This window comes from Saccopteryx bilineata, chromosome 2 (assembly GCF_036850765.1).
Source record: "Saccopteryx bilineata isolate mSacBil1 chromosome 2, mSacBil1_pri_phased_curated, whole genome shotgun sequence".
NCBI classification, from domain to species: Eukaryota; Metazoa; Chordata; class Mammalia; order Chiroptera; family Emballonuridae; genus Saccopteryx; species Saccopteryx bilineata.
The window spans coordinates 141,131,080-141,151,198 of record NC_089491.1 but is presented as its reverse complement, the minus strand read 5'-3'; the positions used below and the strand labels follow the sequence as shown (position 1 = coordinate 141,151,198).

The window sequence follows — 20,119 nt, the reverse complement described above, 5'->3', positions numbered from 1 at the left end:
AAGGGATCACTCGCTCTGCTGTAGCCCCCCCCCCAAGGCAGATATGATAGGGCAATCAATGAACAACTAAGATGCCACAACAAAGAATTGATGCTTCTCATCTCTCTCCCTTCCTGTCTGTCTGTCCCTATCCCTCTCTCTGACTCTCTCTGTCTCTGTCCAAAAAAAAAAAAAAAAGAATTCCTGGAATTCACCCTGAGATTCTGGCTCATTCAGTTTGGGATATAGCCCAGAAATATGTGATTTTGATTTGCCACTGGGCTCATTTGTAAACGGTTAGTCTAGTCTAAAACTGATTTCAGAATAAAACCCTCTTGTCGATATTTTGGTAAAAGAGCTCATTTTTATCAGCTCCACTGGCAATAGAGCTGGATCTTACAAGCAGCTCTTTCTCTTCTTCAATGCTCTCTTAGAAGTTTATACTTTCAGTGAGCCAAAATCTCCTTCCCAAGATTTCCACCACTAGTTCTGGTTTCACCTCCTACAGTCACAAAAAATGATATCTAGCTGTTGCATTTCTAGAGAACATGCATTCCTGTGTATAATAGACTCTTAATATCTTTTAGATTTGGGTTAATTTTTGTACTAGTTGTAAGGTATTTTTCCCCACTGAGGAAGAAGGAAGGGCATAGCCACGAAGTTTGGAATAGCAAAAGCTTTATTTAGAGAGCTTCCCGGATGATGTTCTCTGGTCCGGGGGCCAGGGGCCAGAGAAGTCGGGCAAGGGGGATCCGCATGGGGGTAATTTATAGGGTCGTTAGGGTGGTCGAGTTGATATGTGGCAAAATTTCACTGGCTGACAGATGGTCGTTCTTTTTCAAAGGGCTTCTGGGAAGTTTCTTTTGGTGCACATGAGTATGGGCGGTTCCAGCCAAAATTCCCGTGACCTTCCCTCATTGCCAACCAACCTCACATTCTGACCTTTTGTGTTAGATAGGGGCGCTGCTATTCATCTGGCTACTTCCTGCTGGTTAAGGGCGTTGTGGGAAAGGGAGGTCGGAAGGTGGTGGCTCTGAGGGGAGTCGCCTATATGGGTGTAGGAGCATCTGTCTGACCATGACCCGAGAAACTTCGTGGATGCGGTCCCATAAAAATTTTAAAAAGAGGAGTAAATATGAGTAATATGTTGATAATTAGAAGAGGACCTAGGATAGGGGCAGCCCAGGTGAGGATGGGTGACTGCCACCAGGAGTTAAGTGGGTTGTGGGAGGAGTGGTCCTTGTGCAGTTTCTTTTGCAGACAGTGGAGGACCCCGATGCTTTCTTCCATCAGGCCAGTCTCATTGAACAGCATTGCTTCCTGCTTTAACTCACTCTGGCTGCAGGTTCTCAGTGGGAGGGTCAGGAGCAACAGGAGGATCAGCAGGGCCCAACCTTTTAGTGAGCCAGAGACGGGGTAGGGCCCAGTGGTTCCGACTGCCAGCGGTCCTGCGTGGGGGCAAGCTTGAGGTGAGAGACATGGTTAGAAATGAGGGTAGTCTTGATTATGGGGGAGCCCTTGGTAGTGAGGAAGATGTTGTCAGCAGGATAGTGGCTCCGAGACTTTGTAGAATGTCCCGACCCAGAAGGGGTACAGGGCATGAGGGCATAACTAAGAACGAGTGCAAAAAGGGAATTCTGTCCAAACTGCATGTCAGCGGTGGCGTGCGAAGGGGAAAATAAGGGGTCCCATCCATTCCCATTACCGAGACCCGTGAGGGAACTAGAGGTATAGAATATGATGGCAAAACAGAGAAGGTAGCCCCCGTGTCCACAAGAAATGAGATGGACTTACCCGCTACTTGCAACTTTATCTGGGCTTGGCGAGGGTGATGGGGGTCTTCGAGTCCGGCCTGTGTCGGTCGTCCATGAGGCCTAGGAGTCGAGTGGTGGGCCCGCCTGGCTGGCTTGGCCTCCCATTTGAGTGGCTTGTCCTCCGTGTGGAGACGCTGAAGAAGAGCCTGTTGCCCAAAAGGTGCAATCGCTCTGCCAGTGACCAGGCTGCTTGCAGTCAGGGCAGGGCTTAGTGTGTGGCCTCAGGCAGGGGCACTGCCGGGACCAGTGACCCTCCTTGCCACACTTCAAGCAAGCTCCTGGTGGGGATCCTCTTTGCAGCCCAGACTTGGGTCAGGCACCTCCTGTGCCTTGCCCCTGTTGCTGTGCTGGCCTCAGGGCTGCCGCAAGAGTCTGGATTTGGAGCATTACCTTTTGCTGCATGCGAGCCTGGCAAACAGCTTCAGCCTTTTTCTACTAGCCACGACTATTAAAAACTTTAAATGCCATGTTCACCAGGTCTCGGATAGGGGTTTGGGGGTTGAGAATAAAAGGGGGGCAGGCTCCTGGGGAGCCCGGCACCCAGATCTGGCTGGAAACGCTGGAGCCAGAGGCAGAACAAGGCCATGCTTTCCTGCAAGAAGACTGGGGTTGGCAAACCCGCATGAGGGCTGATGGCCGGTGGAGGGTGGCCTGATGGGGGAGGGGCTTAAGAACACAGCGGAGAAGGGAGAGGCTCCTGGCCAGCAGGGAAAGAGAAAGAGGGACTGGTATTTGCAGGTGAATGAGAAACAGGATTCAGAGAAGGGAGGGGAGGAGCCCGATAGGATGGAGGGAGCCGTGCAGGAGGGGAAGAGAGTTGGGGATCGGCGGAGGAGGAAAGATCAGAAGTGGAGGATTTAGCTGAGGTTTCTCTGGACAAAGAGGGCCTGTGCCGTAGAAGAGGCGGCACAGAGATTAGGACGGGAGCACAAATACTAGAAGCCCTGAATGTAAGGCATCTCCAACCAGTTCCCAATTCTTTGACAATAGTTAAATTGGTGAGGGTGTTAAAATTGAAAGTCCCTTCAGGAGGCCACCTGGTTTGATTATTCAGTGGGTTCTGTGGCCTGGCCACAGTGGGTAAAAAGAACAGTTTCTTCTTCTCTAGGGAGGGAGAGATTTTGGATAAGGCACTCCAGGAGTGTTTTTGAATCAGGTTTAGATTCCTGTGCCCCCAGGGCCACCCTCAGTCTCGGAGTGATCAGAGATGAGAATTGGCATGCCGCAACTCAGCCTTTGGTCACCAAACGGTTGAGTAGAGTGGGTGTGTTCGGGATGTCTCCACAGGCATACACACACTTGGAACAGATAAGAGGTCCCTGATGCAGCTGCGATTACAGACAGGGAGTCTCGGTGGAAAGAACTGAGGGGAGGCTGGAGGCAGGGGACTTACCGCACCGTGTGCCAAAGTGGGTGGAAAGTCAGAGGTCCTGGTTCTTCCTCAGAGGGGAGGGGGAGAGGAGCGGCCCCAACGGGCTTCAAGCTCCTCCCGGGTTTCGGCACCAAATGTAAGGTATTTTTCCCACTGAGGAAGAAGGAAGGGCATAGCCACCAAGTGTGGATAAGCAAAAGCTTTATTTAGTAGAGCACTTCCCAGACGAGGTTCTCTGGTCCAGGGGACAGGGGCCAGAGAAGTCGCGTGGGGGGATCCGTGTGGGGGTAATTTATAGGGTTGTTAGGGTGGTCAAGTTGATATGATGTGGCGAAATTTCCTTGGCTGACAGACAGTCATTTTTTTTTAAGGGCTCTGGGAAGTTTCTTTTGGTGCTCATGGGTGTGGGTGGTTCCAGCCAAAGTTCCCGGGCCTGGTTCCCCATGTGACCTTCCTCCATTGCCAATCGATCTCACTCTAGTCATACTAATTTTTAGTAATTTATAAGAACTTTGTATTTTAAGAGTATTAACTTTTTGTCTCATATTGTCATACTTATTTTCCCAATTTGTAATTGGTCATTTATTGATTTTATGTGCATATGTGTGAGGGTGTGTACATATGAGTTTATGATCTCATATCTCGAGGGAACATTTAAGCTCTTTCCTAGCTTTGTACCATACAGAAATTTGGCAGGCATGACATTTCTATCCAATATCCTACATTTAAAATTTTTAAATTATATATACTATAAACATCACAAACCATAGAAATAATGTAGGAATAGTAATTGCATGTCAAGCTTGACTGTTGAAGGAAAATTTCACTCCCTTTGTTCAAATAAATCTTCTCTGGTTTTTATTGTAAGGTGTACTTTTCCTTTGACTGCCTGTGTGGTCTTTTATACAAGGGGGAATGTCATTATGCCTCTCTCTGGCAGGCAGAGACTTATTTCTTAATTTATTGGAGTCACATTAGTTAATTCAATCAAAGAGATTTCAGATGTACAATTCTACAACACATCATCTGTACACGGTATTGTGTGTTCACCACCCCAACTCAAGTCTCATGCCATCATCATCACCGTAAGCAGAGACTCTTAATTTGTTTATTTAGTACAGGACGCTTTTTTCCTTTTTCTCTCATTTCTTTTTAACTTTATTTTGTATCTTAGTAACCAAAACTCAACTTCAGACGTGCCTTTCATTGTTTCCAACCACCTTTGGAGTTTAATCCTTTCTTTCTCCCTTCTGGAGCCTCTTTAGAGGAAGTGGGAGGAATGAAGTCATTGACTTGCAAAACCTGTGGCGGGGGGGGGGGGTGGGGGGGGCACACCACACCACACAACACTGCTGATGACTAACCCCCAATGCTAGTTTGATCAGGAAAAGACCTCCTCCTTAGCCAGAATTCTAGCCCTTACAAGATGCCAGAGCCAGAGTTGCTATGTCTAAAGGAAGCTAAGTGCAGGCTGCAGTGGAAATTAGTTTGTTGTTTTAGAAATTAGTTACCTGTACAGCCAAAGTAAACTGTGTAAACACAAAAGACTGCATCAGGCTTAGCGTATTCTAACTGACGGGCCAAGTACAAGTATGCTTGAATAATTACCAAGCGTTAACTATATATACAGAGTATTATTTCAGTCATTAAAGTTAGGGGGAGATGATATCACCAGGTAATTCTGCCAAGATGGCCATGCTTGCGTTTTACATAAAGGAGACTGTTCTGTATACCTCTCCTTCGTGCAGACAAAGTGGTGAATTTATCAAGCAGGAGTTATTGACAGGACAACAGGCGAGTGAATAAGGAAGGAAATGAAGAATGCTTCTCTTTCTGTCCCACTTTCTTTCTTCTTTTCTGGATGTTAGTGAGTTCAAGGAACTTTACTGAGGAGTGAAAGGTGGCCAGGCAACTTTATACCTCCTGAGAGACACTGGAATCACAAGCAATAGATGTGGAGCCCTTGCAGTGAACCAGAAGTATCTGAGCAAAATATGTGTAAGAAAAACAAACCCTAAATGTATATACCATTTTGTGTTATTTCTCAGTACCCAGCTGCAGTTGGTCTCACAAATGCCCTGGAAAGTACAGTGTCCTATTTCTTCATTTTTTCCTGAGTTGATACGGTATAAGGCCAGTGGCCGCAGCTGTGGCCCTGCAGATTCTCATTGGATTCAGGCAGATGGTAAAAGAACCGTGGAGCCAGAAAATGGTGGGCCATTCTGTTTATCAAAGTCTCATAATGGGTGGATGAGCAAACAGGCAGGGAAGACCGCTTCCCAAGCCCCTCAGCAATCCCTCTCTCCCTCTAGGCTCTCCCAGCAAAGCAGCCCCCAAGGAGGGGGACCCATAGCAAACAATAGCCCCTCCCCACAATGGCAGACAGTCCTCAATTTGCAATCTGCCGCCCTGAGTGCAAGCACCCACATCCTTCCATAGCTATACACACATGCTGCTGCCCCAATACAAGGAGCAAACCTAAAAAAACACTTGTTACAAATTTGTTTGCCCAACAGATGGCCTTTCTCTTTAATGGGGGTGGGGAGTGGGAGAGTTCAAAAGGAAAGGGAAAGTTAAATGAGTAAATGTGGCACCAGCCTTACTTAGACCAATGCTGAGGCCATCCACGTTGGCAGGTAGAGAAGACACTCTTGTCTCTCCCTCACTGCCAGTCTATAATGTAAGAAATACAGGAGGTTGCCAGCCTAGATTCCAGGAGGACAAAAAATCTCTGACTGGGTTGGAGTCAATAAGTAGTAACTGCTGACATTGTTCAGCCTGCTGTTGACAGGCATCAGCGTAGTTGGGAGGCTTTCTGCGGGCCTTCTGCCATGATTAGGAGGCAAATGTCAGGTGGAAGTTGCAGGAAGTGGGGAGCAGGAGGCAGAGGAAGGTATTCTTTCCATGCATCTAAGGGAGAATAAATATGACCCTTTAAAAATGTTGAAGGCTTAGTAAGAAGAGGATCATTTCAAGCCTCCTTGTTGATGAGCTCAGAATTTATTATCTCAATGAGCTCAGCTTTGTAGGTAGGGGTTTAAGAGAAACAGCATGTCTAGGGATTTCTGGCTTGCTTTCACATTCCTGATGAATTAAAACTGCATAGTTTTATATTGTAAGCACTCCCCCCCCCTTCTCTGTCTATGTATCTATCTTTTTGGTTTGTTTGGGCTTTTTTTTTAGATTATTTATTGATTGATTTTTAGAGAGAGCGGGAGAGAGGGTCAGCTTGCATTGTCATCTAATTAGCTCTAAACAAATTTTTTCAATTGGGAAAGGGGTTGTCACCCCGACCCCACACTTTTTTATAACAGGCCATAGCCCCAGGGGTGCTGGCCTCTGATCTGTTCAGCAGTCCTTCTGAACCAACCCTGCACTGTTTTGATTCTAGGTTTGCTGTGGAATTTGTCCTCTAGTGACAAACTCAAGAATCTCATGATAACAGAAGCCTTGCTTATCCTGACTGAGAATATCATCATCCCCTTTTCGGGGTGGCCAGAAGGAGACTACCCCAAAGCAAATGGTTTGCTCGATTTTGATATATTCTACAATGTCACAGGATGCCTAAGGTAATGCCACTCCTCATTCCCCCCCTGCGCGCACGCACACACACACACACACACACACACACACTTTTTCTCTGTGCACCTTAATTACTGCATCCATGTCTGTTTAAAACTCTAGCCCACTACCTGGAGATACTGTAAGATCACTCTACTAGAACCACAATGTAGAGCAGTGGTTTTTAATTGCTGGTCCATCAGAAATTTCATGCCAGTGTGTGAAAGAGTTTACCACTCTGATGTTGTATGAAGATTACAGACCCAATGGTTAAAGACTCATAATCTTCATACAACATCGAGGTTGTTAACTCTTTCATGGATCAGCACGAAATTTTTGGCACACCGACTCCCGCATACCAGTGGTTGAAAAACACTGATGTGGAGACAATTTTTAAGGTTTAAGTCTCAACAGAGTATTTTTTCCAGATATGTTTGATTTCCGAAGCTATCCACACAGTAGCTCCTAAGAGAAAGGATGCCAGTTCCAGTAGAGAAACCAGAAAGCTGATCTGACCACCTAGAAGTCTGTGTAGACAGGCCTTCATTGTCTCACAGGGTTTAAGGCAGGTGTTGGGCAAATGAGTTTGTAAAATTTGTATCTTTTGAGTTTGCTCACTTTTATTATTAAAAATGGCTGCTGGGCCGCCTCACCAGGCAGTGGCGCAGTGGATAGAGTGTCGGACTGGGATGTGGAGGACCCAGGTTTGAAACCCCGAAGTTGCCAGTTTGAGTGCAGGCTCATCTGCTTTGAGCAAGGCTCACCATTTTAACCCCAAGGTCTCTGGCTTGAGCAAGGGGTTACTCGGTCTGCTGTAGCCCCCTGGTCAAGGCACATATGAAAAAGCAATCACTGAGAAACTAAAGTGCCACAACAAAGAATTGATGCTTCTCATCTCTCTCCCTTCCAGTCTGTCTGTCCCTCTCTCTGTCTCTCTTTGTCTCTGTCACAAAAAAAAAAAAAGAAAATGGCACTGAGTAGCAAGCCAAGTATGTGATCTGTGAAATTGCTAATTACCTTCCTGCTTGGGAAGGACCACTGTTAGGCTAATGTTGCTGGAGGAAGAGTTTTCCCCCAAAAAAAGTGTTAAGGAGAGAAGAATGAAGGAGAAGGGGAAGTCATGTTTTTGCAGAGTTTGTGCAGAGAGAAGGAGAAGGGGAACCAAAGATGACTGAGACTGGTGGGGGCCTTTGATTCTAGGAAAACCCGGACGTGTCAGTAGCTTTGTGAGCTCTGAGTGAAAGGGAAGTGTTTTTCTTGCTGTATTTACTCACCTGCTGTTGCGAGGCTAGAATAAAGGAATGGCCCACCATTTTTTGGCTTCACTGTTTCTTTACCGTCTGCCCGAATCCAATGGGCACCTGCACCTGCATGGCCACGGCGGCCACAGCTACTGGCCTCACAGCAGCCTTCCTGTTACTCTTAATCCACAAACATCTAATTTAATGACATGGTTAAAAAAATAATTTTGAACCTGGTGCTTTTATTATTTTAATTTTTTTCTTTGAGGTATATACATTGATATACATTATATTAGTTTCAGGTACATAATGATTCGTTATTTTACATACTGTGAAATGATCACCACAATAAGTCTAGTTAACATCCATCGCCATACATAGTTATAGATTATTTTTTGTTGTGGTGAGAACTTTTAAGATTTACTCTCTTAACTCTCAAACATGCAATACAGTTATAATTGTAGTCTCCATGCTATACATTACATCCCCAGGACTTACTTTATTTTCTAACTAGAAGTTTGTATCTACATCTTTTGATTCCCTTCAACAGCTTTGCCAGCAGCCCCATCCCCCCAGCTCCTCTCCCATCTCTGGCAGCCACCAGTCTGTTCTCTGGATCTGTGATTTCGGGTTTTGGTTTTTGTTTCTTCTTCAGCTCCACATATAAGTGAGATCGTACAATATTTGCCTTCCTCTGCTTGACTTACTTCATTTAGTTAGCATGGTGCCCTCAAGGTCCACCCATATTGCCAAAAAAGGCAGAGTTTTCTTCTTTTTTATGGCTGAATAATATTCCATTGTTTGTGAACCACATTTCCTTTATCCGTTCTTCTATCGATGGACACTTAGATTGTTTCTATATACTGGCTATTGTGAATAATGCTGTAATGAACATGAGGTTTTTATATCTTTTTGAGTAAGTGGTTTTGGTTTCTTTAGATAAATACCCAGAAATGGAATTGCTGGATCATGTGGTAGTTCTGTTTTAATTTTCTGAGGAACCTCTATACTGTTTTCTGTAGTTACTGCACCAACTTACATTTCCACCAGCAGTGCACAAGGGTTCCCTTTTCTCCACACACTCACAACACTTGCCTATTCACATTTTGATGGTAGCCAATCTAAAAGGTGTGAGTTGATAGCTCACCATGGTTTTTGATTTGCATTTCTCTGATGATTAGTGATGTTGAGCATCTTTTCCTGTTGGCCATCTCTATGTCTTTTTTAGAAAAATGTCTATTCAGATCCTCTGCCTATTTTTTTTTTAGTGAGAGAGAGACAGACAGACAGAAAAGGAAAGAAAGATCAGCAGCATTAATTCTTTGTTGCGGCACCTTACTTGTTCATTGATTGCTTTCTCATATGTGCCTTGATCAGGGGCTACAGCAGAGCCAGTGACCCCTTGCTCAAGCCAGCAACCTTTGGGCCCAAGCCAGCATGTCTATGATTTCATGCTCAAGCCAGTGACCCTGTGCTCAAGCTGGTGAGCCCGTACTCAAGCTGGTGACATTGGGGTTTCAAACCTGGGTCCTCTGTCCCAGGCCAACGTTCTATCCCCTATGCTACTGCCTGATCAGGCTGTGCCTAATTTTTAATTAATTATTTTTTACTGTTGAGTTGTATGAGTTCTTTATATATTCTGTATATTAACCCCTTATCACCTTATCAGATATATGATTTGCAAATTGTTCTCCCATTCAGTGGGTTGTCTCTTCATTTTATTAATGATTTCCTTTGCTGTGCAGAAGCTTTTCAGTTTGATGTAGTCTTCCTTGTATTTTATTGTTGTTGCCTTTTCTTTTGCTGTCAAATCCAAAATATCATTACCAAGACCAATGTCAGAAAGCTTATTGCCTGTATTTTTTTCTAGGAGTTCTATGGTTTCAAGTCTTTAATTCACTATGAATTAATTGTTCTATATGTGCCAAATATTGGTCCCATTTGTTCATTTAAAAAAAAAAGAGAGAGAGAGACAGATAGGAAGGGAGAGAGATGAAAAGTATCAATTCTTCATTGAGGCACCTTAGTTGTTCATTGATTGCTGTCACATATGTGCCTTGACGGGGGGCTCCAGCCAAGCCAATGACCCCTTGCTCAAGCCAGCGACCTTGGGCTCAAGCCAGCGACCTTGGGATCAAGCGAGCAACCTTGGGCTTCATGCCAGTGATCTTTGGGCTCAAGCCAGCAACCATGGGGTCATGTGTATGATCCATGCCCAAGCCAGCAACCCCACACTCAAGCTGGTAAGCCTGTGCTCAAGACGGAAGAGCCCTTACTCAAGCTGGCAACCTTGGGGTTTCAAACCTAGATTCTCAGCATCCCAGGTCAACACTCTAGCCACTGTGCCATGAGCTGGTCAGGCCCATTTTGCTCTTTTGCATGTGGCTGTCCAGTTTTCCCAACACTATCCGTTAAAGAGGCTTTCCTTTCCCCATTGTATATTCTTGAATCCTTGTGAATTAATTGACTGCATATAGGTGAGTTTATTTCTAGACTTTCTATTCTGTTCCATTGATCTGTGTCAATACCCATACTGTTTTTTAATACCATACTGTTTTAAATAATATAGCTTTGTTATATAGTTTGAAATCAAGAAACATGGTGCCTCCATCTTTATTCTTCTTTCTCAAGACTGCTTTGGCTATTCAGGGTCTTTTGTGGTTCCATACAAATTACCATATAGAATTTTTTCTTTTATTTCTGTGAAAAATGCCATTGGAAGTTTGATATAGATTGCACTGAACCTATAGATTATTTTAGGTAGTATGGACTTTTTAACAGTATCACTTGTCCAGGGCACAAGTGTGGAATATCTTCCCATTTATGTGTGTCTTATTCAGTGTCTTAAGCTTTTGCCTCCTGATTAAATATATCCCTAGGTGTTTTTAAATAGCTATCAGGCAATACTGCCTAACAGGACAGAAAGTTACCATAAGAACAGCTATAAAGAAGTTATTTTGATCAGCATTTCTAAATACTGGAAGGAAAAATGCTTGAAATGTTTTTTTGTTTTTTGTTTTTTTGTATTTTTCTGAAGCTGGAAAAGGGGAGAGACAGTCAGACAGACTCCCGCATGCACCCGACCGGGATCCACCTGGCACGCCCACCAGGGGCGATGCTCTGCCCCTCCGGGGCGTCGCTCTGCCGCGACCAGAGCCACTCCAGCGCCCGGGGCAGAGGCCAAGGAGCCATCCCCAGCGCTTGGGCCATCTTTGCTCCAATGGAGCCTTGGCTGCGGGAAGGGAAGAGAGAGACAGAGAGGAAGGGGGGGGGGGGGTGGAGAAGCAAATGGGCGCTTCTCCTATGTGCCCTGGCCGGGAATCAAACCCGGGTCCCCCGCACGCCAGGCCAACGCTCTACCGCTGAGCCAATCGGCCAGGGCCAAATGTTTTTTCACTTGGACTATCAGATGCCAACTAAATCAAGAAGAAACAGAAACACACGCAGGAGGAAGGGAAGTGCTAGTCTTAACTTCTCTAGGGTCCACGTACATCAAGTTTTCTCATATTGGGAAATTATTATTGTCCTTATGTCCAAGGATAAAAAGAAATCAGATAGAGGATGTAATCCAGGGGTCCCCAAACTTTTTACACAGGGGGCCAGTTCACTGTCCCTCAGACCGTTGGAGGGCCGTACTATAAAAAAAAACTATGAACAAATCCCTATGCACACTGCACATATCTTATTTTAAAGTAAAAAAGCAAAACGGGAACAAATACAATATTTAAAGTAAAGAACAAGTAAATTTAAGTCAACAAACTGACCAGTATTTCACTGGGAACTATGCTCCCCTTACTGACCACCAATGAAAGAGGTGCCCCTTCCAGAAGTGCAGCGGGGACCGGATCAATGGCCTCAGGGGGCCGCATGCGGCCCGCGGGCCGTAGTTTGGGGACCCCTGATGTAATCAAAATTAGGCAACTTCAAGGAAGTCAGGATATATTCTGCCTTTTGATTTTTTATCTTTCGAGGGAGTTTTGTTTTGTTGTCTGTGAGGGAATCTGGGTGTTAACTGATGTTTCTGTTATACTAAGATGGTTCTCTTATTTCCACAGTTAATCACACAGTAGTGCATATCAGATGCCAATTTTGTGTAATACCTAATGTTAGCTTCTGAGAGTTTTACAAGGCTAATTTAGGAAGTCCTTCAGGAACTTTTCATTTGGCGGGGGATGCTGAGGAGCAGACCATCTAGAATACTGCTACCGTGAAATGTGTTAGAGCAGTGGTTCTCACAGCAGGGTCCCCAGAGCAGGAGAATCTGCATCACCCAGAACTTGTTGGAATTCTTGGGTCCCACCGCGCAGCTACTGAATCAGAAGCTCTCAGGGTGATTCCGATGCACTGCCGGCGTCAGAGGTCCGAGCGCAGTGCTGCGGGAGTGCCGAACAAAGGACCATTCATGCCAGCTGAGTGAGATTAGAAAGACACTGGAGGAGAGGCGCCAGGTGAGCTGGGCCCTGGCGGACTATTTTCAATACTCAGAAGTTCTCTAAGGACGAAGGACTAAGTTCTTGAACAGCATAAGAGGCGTCTTAATGGTCTCCCTTGAATCCATCTTTTGTACAGTCCACTGAAATTGCTGTGTGTGTGTGTGTGTGTGTGTGTGTGTGTGTGTGTGTGTGTGTGTGATAGACAGAGAGTGGAACAGATAAGGATGGACAGACAGGAAGGGAGATAAGAAGCATCAATTCTTTGTTGTGGCACTTTAGTTCATTGATTGCTTTCTCATACGTGCCTTGACTGGGGTAGGGAAGTGGGGGTGGCTACAGCAGAGCGAGTGGCCCCTTTCTCAAGCCAGTGACCTTGGGCTCAAGCCAGCAACTATGGGGTCATGTCTATGCAAGCCAGCGACCCTGTGCTCAAGCCAGTGATTCCGTGCTCAAGCTGGTGAGCCCGTGCTCAAGCCAGCAACCTCAGAGTTTTGAACCTGGGTCTTCAGCATCCCAGTTTGACACTCTATCCACTGCGCCACTGCCTCAGGCTGGAACTGCCTTTTTTTTTTTTTTTTTAGTTTTAATTTATTGTGTTAACATGAATTCAAGCGTCCCTCTGAATACAACACCCTCCCCCACATGTACCTACCTACCCCCCCCTTAGCCTCTGTCCCCCAACTCCCACCCCCCTTCCCTCTGGGACCTGCTGTCCTGTTATCTGTATCTCTGTGTTATGTATATATAATTTCACTAACCCCTTCACCTTCTCTGATCCTATCCCCTCATCCCCCTTCCCCTTGACAGCTGTCCCTCTGTTTCCTGTGGTCAGGCTGGAACTGCTTTTTTAATACACTTTTGAGCCTTTACAACATTTGACCCATTTTAAAATATTTTGCGTTTTTAAATTTCTCTCTAGTACCCATTACCTTACCATGTACAGCAGAGTTCTTAATGTGGCATCAGTCAGGATTTTTTCATTTGAAAAGGCTGAAGCTCAACTCAGCTTGCTGATGCCAAGTTGGGATTCATTGACTCATGTGGCTGAGCTGTTGACAGTCACTTGTGGAAGTGAAGGAAGCACACCAGGAACCACGGCTCCAAAGCTGGGACTGAAATTCAGCACCCCTGGGACTTGCTTTTTTTCTTTCTTTTTTTTATCTCATCTCTGCATCCTCTTCTTTTGCACATTGGGCTTTCATGACAAATGCAGACAAGCCTATGCATTTTAAAAATCTTTAATTCCTAACACCTAGAAAAGTTTCTAGCCTAGGGTAAGCAAGTATAAAGTATACAAATGAAAAGAATAAATGAGTGAGAGCACAAATGAAAATACATGAAACATTAGATGAATGATCAAGTCTAGCTAGAGTATCTATAATTTGTGGTGGAAAGTAATGAAACAGAAGTTGGAAAACAGGCCAAGGCCGACTCTGGAGGCCCTGAAGGTCATGTAAAGGAGTTCATTATGAAGGTCATGTAAAGGAGTTCATTATGAAGGTCATGTAAAGGAGTTCATTATGTTCTAGTGTGGGGAGGATAGGACTATATGTTCTGGATGAAGAAGAATAATTATAACGACAGGAAAGGTATATTGAGAAGGCAAAAATCTAAAGAGAAAGATATTGTTGAACAATTTCTTCCCCTAGTCTCCCCTGTGAATGAGGAATAAAAGACTTGTGTGGATCAGGTGATGCAGTGCCCTAGTGGTCACCCATTTTCCAGAAGTTGTAATTGCTGAATGTACTCCCATCAGAATGACACCATTTTAAAGTATGTTTTCCCTTTTATAGATGAAGAAACTAGGGCTTGGGGAAGTTAAGTGATTTTCCCATCACACGCAACTTACTAGCTGGAATTTACTCCAGGAAGCCTGTTCCCAAAGCCAAAGCTCTTCGGTAGGGTACTGGATACATGAAGGTTAGTCATGTGGCTACAGACTGTGCGGATGTGGATAAAGCCTCCCCCCTTCCCAGTCGGGCAGCCTCACAGGGTCAAGTAGGCCACTTGCAGTCATGTCCAGGTCTCATTATGGACATTGTATCTGCATTTCAGTGTTTTTGTTTTAGAAGTTCTGTGCACATAGAACTCTGTACTGCATTTCATATAAACAGAGAAGATAAAAAAGATGAAGCATAAGAAGTTGGAGATCTTTCCAAGAGAGGAGACGGCATTGGAGACAACTTCAGAGTAGAGGTTGTCACAATGCACGTAAAAGCCACAAGGAACTAGGAGTCAGAATGTAAGAAAAGACCAGTAGGGAACCTGCAATCAGATACTCAGTTTCTGTGACAGTAGAGGTGTCTGCTGAGTAGGTGCTTATTTATGACCCCAGCCTACTCTGAAAAGATTGTGAGGCAGGTGTAGAATGGTCCTAAGAAGAGTGAACATTAGCTGCATGAAAAGGTCATAAGTGTTATCAGATAATCTTAATTCCTACAGGTTTAAGTATTCTCTTCCCCAGCAGGTGTAGAGCCAACAATAAATTAGTAACATGAGTAGTATTTTTGGCATTATGGTGGACTTAGGTTAGTGTCACTAAATTTTTTCAATCTACTTTGGAGAAAAACTATATATATATCATTTCCTCTGATCTGCATATAGCAATGGTACAGAGTCAGTCTGCTAGTCTCTAGGTGAAATTGTTTGCTTTGTTAATGAACTTGTGGCAGTGCCTGGGTTCTGCCCTCTTGAAGCTGCTACAGTGAGATTGTGCTCCTATGTCAGAACATGCACGTTTATCCTTCAGAAGGGCTAGCACTGGTGCACCATATTTGTCAAGTATGCCATTGTTTACAGGGCTGACACCTGCTTACAGCAGCATTTCCCATGGGCCTTGATGCTTTCTTTAGGTCCTTTTGGAATTACATACTTTTCAGGGCTGAAGTTACTCACTGAAGGGGGACACAGATTTCACAATAAGGAAAACAATGTGTTCATGCAAATTTCAACATTTTTCTTAAGCCATATTATACTAGCATAATGAGTAGTAAAATCCAAGGTAGCAGAGAGAAAAATGAATTGGTATACTCTGATTTGTGCTAGAACCAGCAAGAGCAGTCGCCAACATCTCTTCATAATTACACATGCATGACATCATGTTCATAGCTTGAAATCAGCCATGGTGGAGTAATTATACCACAGAAATTGGCAAGCACTACAAATCAGAGATCTTCCTGCTCCCCTGCCTGAGAAAGCTGGTTGTTAAACAGTTACTAGCAAACTGTGGATACTGAATTTCCATTACATGATTACTTTAACAAAAAATGTGAATTATTAGGTTATAGGCATATTTCTCCACACACATCTTTTTTCAAAGAAGAAACAATTGTTTTCTTGGAAGGGATTCTAAAACTTGAGCATTTTCCTTTTTCTTTTAGTGGAAAAAACCTAAAATGCTTTATTTTTAAAAATTATTTTTATTAGAGCAAGAAGTATAAGAGCTAAACTAATTTAATAACTTACTGCAATCAGTAAGATACTCTTCCAGATATTTCAGATTCTAAAGAACTTAAGTGACAGTCACAGAATTGTAAATTACCGGAAAGCAGCAGCCTCCTCCTCTGCATGCAGCCTCTCCTACACACTCATTGTCGTCCCTGCTTTCCTTTCGGACCGGTGAGTGCTTGGGAGTCGGGGTGACCTGGCTAACAAATCTGTTTTCTACCTCACTGATTTTCACACTTGGAAAACCTTTGGATGTGACATATATAAAACCAATGGTTATGAAAGGTATGTTCAAAATTTCTACCAAACATTTATTATTTCTTTATTCCTCCATATCATTCTCATAGCTTCTTTTTTTTTTAAACTTGTTTTTATTTTTATTTTATTTATTTTATTTTTTTAAGATTTTATTTATTCATTATAGAGAGGGGGGAGAGAGAGAGAAGGGGGAAGGAGCAGGAAGCATCAACTCCCATATATGCCTTGACCAGGCAAGCCCAGGGTTTTGAACTGGCAACCTCAGCGTTTCCAGGTTGACGCTTTATCCACTGCGCCACCACAGGTCAGGCTCTCATAGCTTCTTTCTTCCCTTTTCTTTCCTTCCTTCTTTTCTTTCTTCACTCTTCTTCCCTAAGTCTTTGTTCTCTTAAAAAAGAGGTTTGGAAACAGCTGAGAGGGCAGGAATTAATGTACCTCTAGGGGGCTGGCATGTACGGAAAGTGGACAGGTGTCACACCCTGGGAAATGGTAGGGTCTTTCAAACTAGAGAATGGCAACAAATGCTTATTCAAAGAGCAGTGAGCTTCAAAGTTATGACAAAAAGCACTTCAAGCCAGATATAGATACATCTAGGCAGCATGTGATATGGTCTCCTCCTTCAGTTGAAGAAATTAAGTGCCACTGACTCCTCCACAATTACAGATATTTGAGAAAGGCAACCAGTCCAGCCATCTTGGGATTTTACCACTTGGTCTGTTTTTCCTCTTGCTCTAATCCAACCCTATCATTATTCCTTAAGTGCCTGTTATATCCAAAGCACTTTTTAAGTTTCTGAAATTTCAAAGGAGCATGGAACCTATCTTTGTCCTGGAGGAACTCTAGGGTTGGTGGGAGATAGAGGCACCGAAAGAGATAATCACATTACATTTGATAAAAGAGGTATGAGAAGACTGGTGCGGAGGCACTGAGTTGCTTAACTGAAGTTGCCTGGTGGTTGTGAAAAAAATGTTGACTGGAGAGTCCCCTTGAAGGAGCTGTTGGAGAATGAGTGGATCAACCAATGAATGCGAAAATAATTGGATCAAACAAATCGAAGTGGAACAACAAATCAATGTTCCTCTCTCTCTAAAATCAATTTAAAAAAGAAAAATAAGAGAATGAGTGTTTGAATGTTCCTCTCTATATTTAGCTCACCATTCTATCACTGCTTCATTTCTGTCGTTTTTCAATGTGATCATACTGAGAAAGGATCATAAAATTGTGCCTTAACCTTATCACCACAGTGTGACTAACTACTGTTTCTGCATTGCACTGTATAAACCTCCCCAGAATTGGCCACTTTGTTTAGGATGATAGGACAAAATGACAAACATTACTATAGCACATTATAAAGCATATTCCTTTTTCTTAACCCTATTTTATGCAAGTTAATCAAAAATGCATTTCTCCTATAACTGACTTAACCTTCACTTTCTCCCATGTGTTGTGGTGTAGTAAATGTGTTTTGGTGAATGTATAATATAGGTATATGTACTAAAATTTTTAACTGTCTTAAAAGAAATTTCCATTGTCACCTATCAGTAAATCTAGCTGGGAGGAGGAGTGGTTAAAGCAAACTGTACCTTTAGAAAGAAAAGCTGTAACTATCAGTCTTGTTCTAAATTAGCCGTGAGGTTAGTGGCAAGTTGTTTTGAATATCTATACTAGCCATTCTCTGGAAAGAGAATGTCTATCTATCAACTACAGCACACATGCAAAAAAATCATTGTTACACAGAATTTCACTTTTTTTTTTTTTTTTTTACAGAGACAGAGAGACAGGGACAGACAGACAGGAACGGAGAGATGAGCAGCATCGATCATTAGTTTTTCATTGCGAGTTGCAACACCTTAGTTGTTCATTGATTGCTTTCTCATATGTGCCTTGACCGCGGGCCTTCAGCAGAGCAAGTAACCCCTTGCTTGAGTCAGCGACCTTGAGTCCAAGCTGGTGAGCTTTTGTTCAAACCAGATGAGCCCACGCTCAAGCTGGTAACCTCAGGGTCTCGAACCTGGGTCCTCTGCATCCCAGTCCGACGCTCTATCCACTGCACCACCACCTGGTCAGGCAAAATTTCACTTTTTTATGCTTCTCTGAATATCAGACTTCAGACTTTACTGATTCTACATTTCCTTAATTATCCATTTTCATTCTATTTACCTTTGCTCACTCACCACTTATTCTGAATACTCATGACAGAAAAGGAATTGTTTGGTTTTAACCTATACATTATCCCAGATTATTATTTAGATAATTAAGAAGATAATTAATTAAATGAGGGTCTAATTCACCTGATATCAAATAACTATTTTTTTAATTAAGTGAGAGGAGAGGAGATAGAGAGACAGACTCCTACATGTACCCCAACTGGAATCCACCCAGCAGCCCCCATCTGGGGCCAATGCTCAAATCAACCAAGCTCTCCTCAGTGCTAGGGGCTGATGCTCAAACTAATTTGAGCTACTGGCTGCAGGAGGAAAAGAGGAAGAGAAGAAGAAGAGAGGGAGGGAGAGAGAAGCAGATGGTTGCTTCTCCTCTGTGACCTGACTGGGGATAGAACCTAGGACATCTACACACCAGGCCGACACTCTATCCACTGAGCCAACTGGCCTAGACCTGTTTTTCTTTCTATAAGAATATAAGCTTAATATCCAGAATCTACATTCTTTTTTTTTCTTCTTCTTCTTCTTTCTGATGCTGGAAACGGGGAGAGACAGTCAGACAGACTCCCGCATGCACCCGACCGGGATCCACCCGGCACGCCCACCAGGGGCGACTCTCTGCCCACTAGGGGCAATGCTCTGCCCCTCTAGGGCGTCACTCTGCCGTGACCAGAGCCACTCTAGCACCTGGGGCAGAGGCCAAGGAGCCATCCCAGCACCCGGGCCATCTTTGCTCCAATGGAGCCTTGGCTGTGGGAGGGGAAGAGAGAGACAGAGAGGAAGGAGAGGGGGAGGGGTGGAGAAGCAAATGGGCGCTTCTCCTATGTGCCCTGGCCGGGAACCAAACCCGGGTCCCCTGCACGCCAGGCCGACGCTCTACCGCTGAGCCAACCGGCCAGGGCCTACATTTTTTTTTAATCATTTAAAATTTTTTTATTGAATTTATTGGGGTGACTTTGGTTAGTAAAATTGTACAGGTTTCAGGAGCACAGTTCTACACTACATCATCTGTATATGGTATTGTGTGTTCATCCCAAAGCAAGTGTCCCTCCAGCACTGTCTATCCTCCTTTTAACCTTCTCCACTTCCCTCCAGCCCTCTTTCCCCCTGCAATTCCCACGCTGCTGTCTGTGTCTATAAGTTTGTTCTTTTTCAAATTTAATCATGGTTAGTTACTTCTGAGAAAATATGTAACATAAAACCACAAGAATGTTAGCTGAAACAGTGTAAACCTGATAGAAGTATCCATATTGTTCACTCTGAAGAGTGACTTTTCTAGAAATATAAAGGCAATTATTGAATCATGAACTTCAACCTGTTACGTGGTTAATTATTTAAACTCCTTACATTTGATATATAAATATAAATAATGGAATTGGCAGTATTTCTAGTAATGTTACACAGTCAGTCATAATCTCATTTTATAAATTGGTTATTTTAGACATACAAACATGTTTTAATGAATTATTTTGTAAACTTTAAGTAAATTTAAAAAGTGTAAGAGGTATTTAAATGGCTAAATTAGATCATAATTTTACAAAATGATTGCTCAAAGGTTTTAGCTCATTATTTTGAAATCTCTTAACAATAATTAAATTGGTGAAGAAAACAAATCAAATAATCAAACAAAACAAAGTAGCCATGCTTACCTGCTAACCCTTCTCTGCTCTCTGACCCCAACGTTTCTGAGAGTTTGTGTCTCGTTGGAATTGTCAAGCAGCACAGCTACAACCACCTCGCTTGCAAAGGTACCCACTCTTCAGACTAAATTTTCCACTACCCTATTATTCATGGCTTTCGCAGGTGGACCCAGATTAAAAAGTTGTACTTCCCAGAAAACATGACATTTCTC

The 20,119-nt window shown here is 43.6% G+C and overlaps 1 protein-coding gene across 1 annotated transcript in view; it reads left to right on the top strand.

Annotated features, from left to right (window-relative positions):
- PKP2 (plakophilin 2) overlaps window positions 1-20,119 on the top strand; it is a 103,771-nt gene that overhangs the window by 47,432 nt on the left and 36,220 nt on the right. The window contains exon 6 of the mRNA XM_066258091.1: window positions 6,557-6,734. Within this exon, the coding sequence (XP_066114188.1) occupies window positions 6,557-6,734 (178 nt within the window). The remainder of the gene's footprint in view (window positions 1-6,556; window positions 6,735-20,119) is intronic.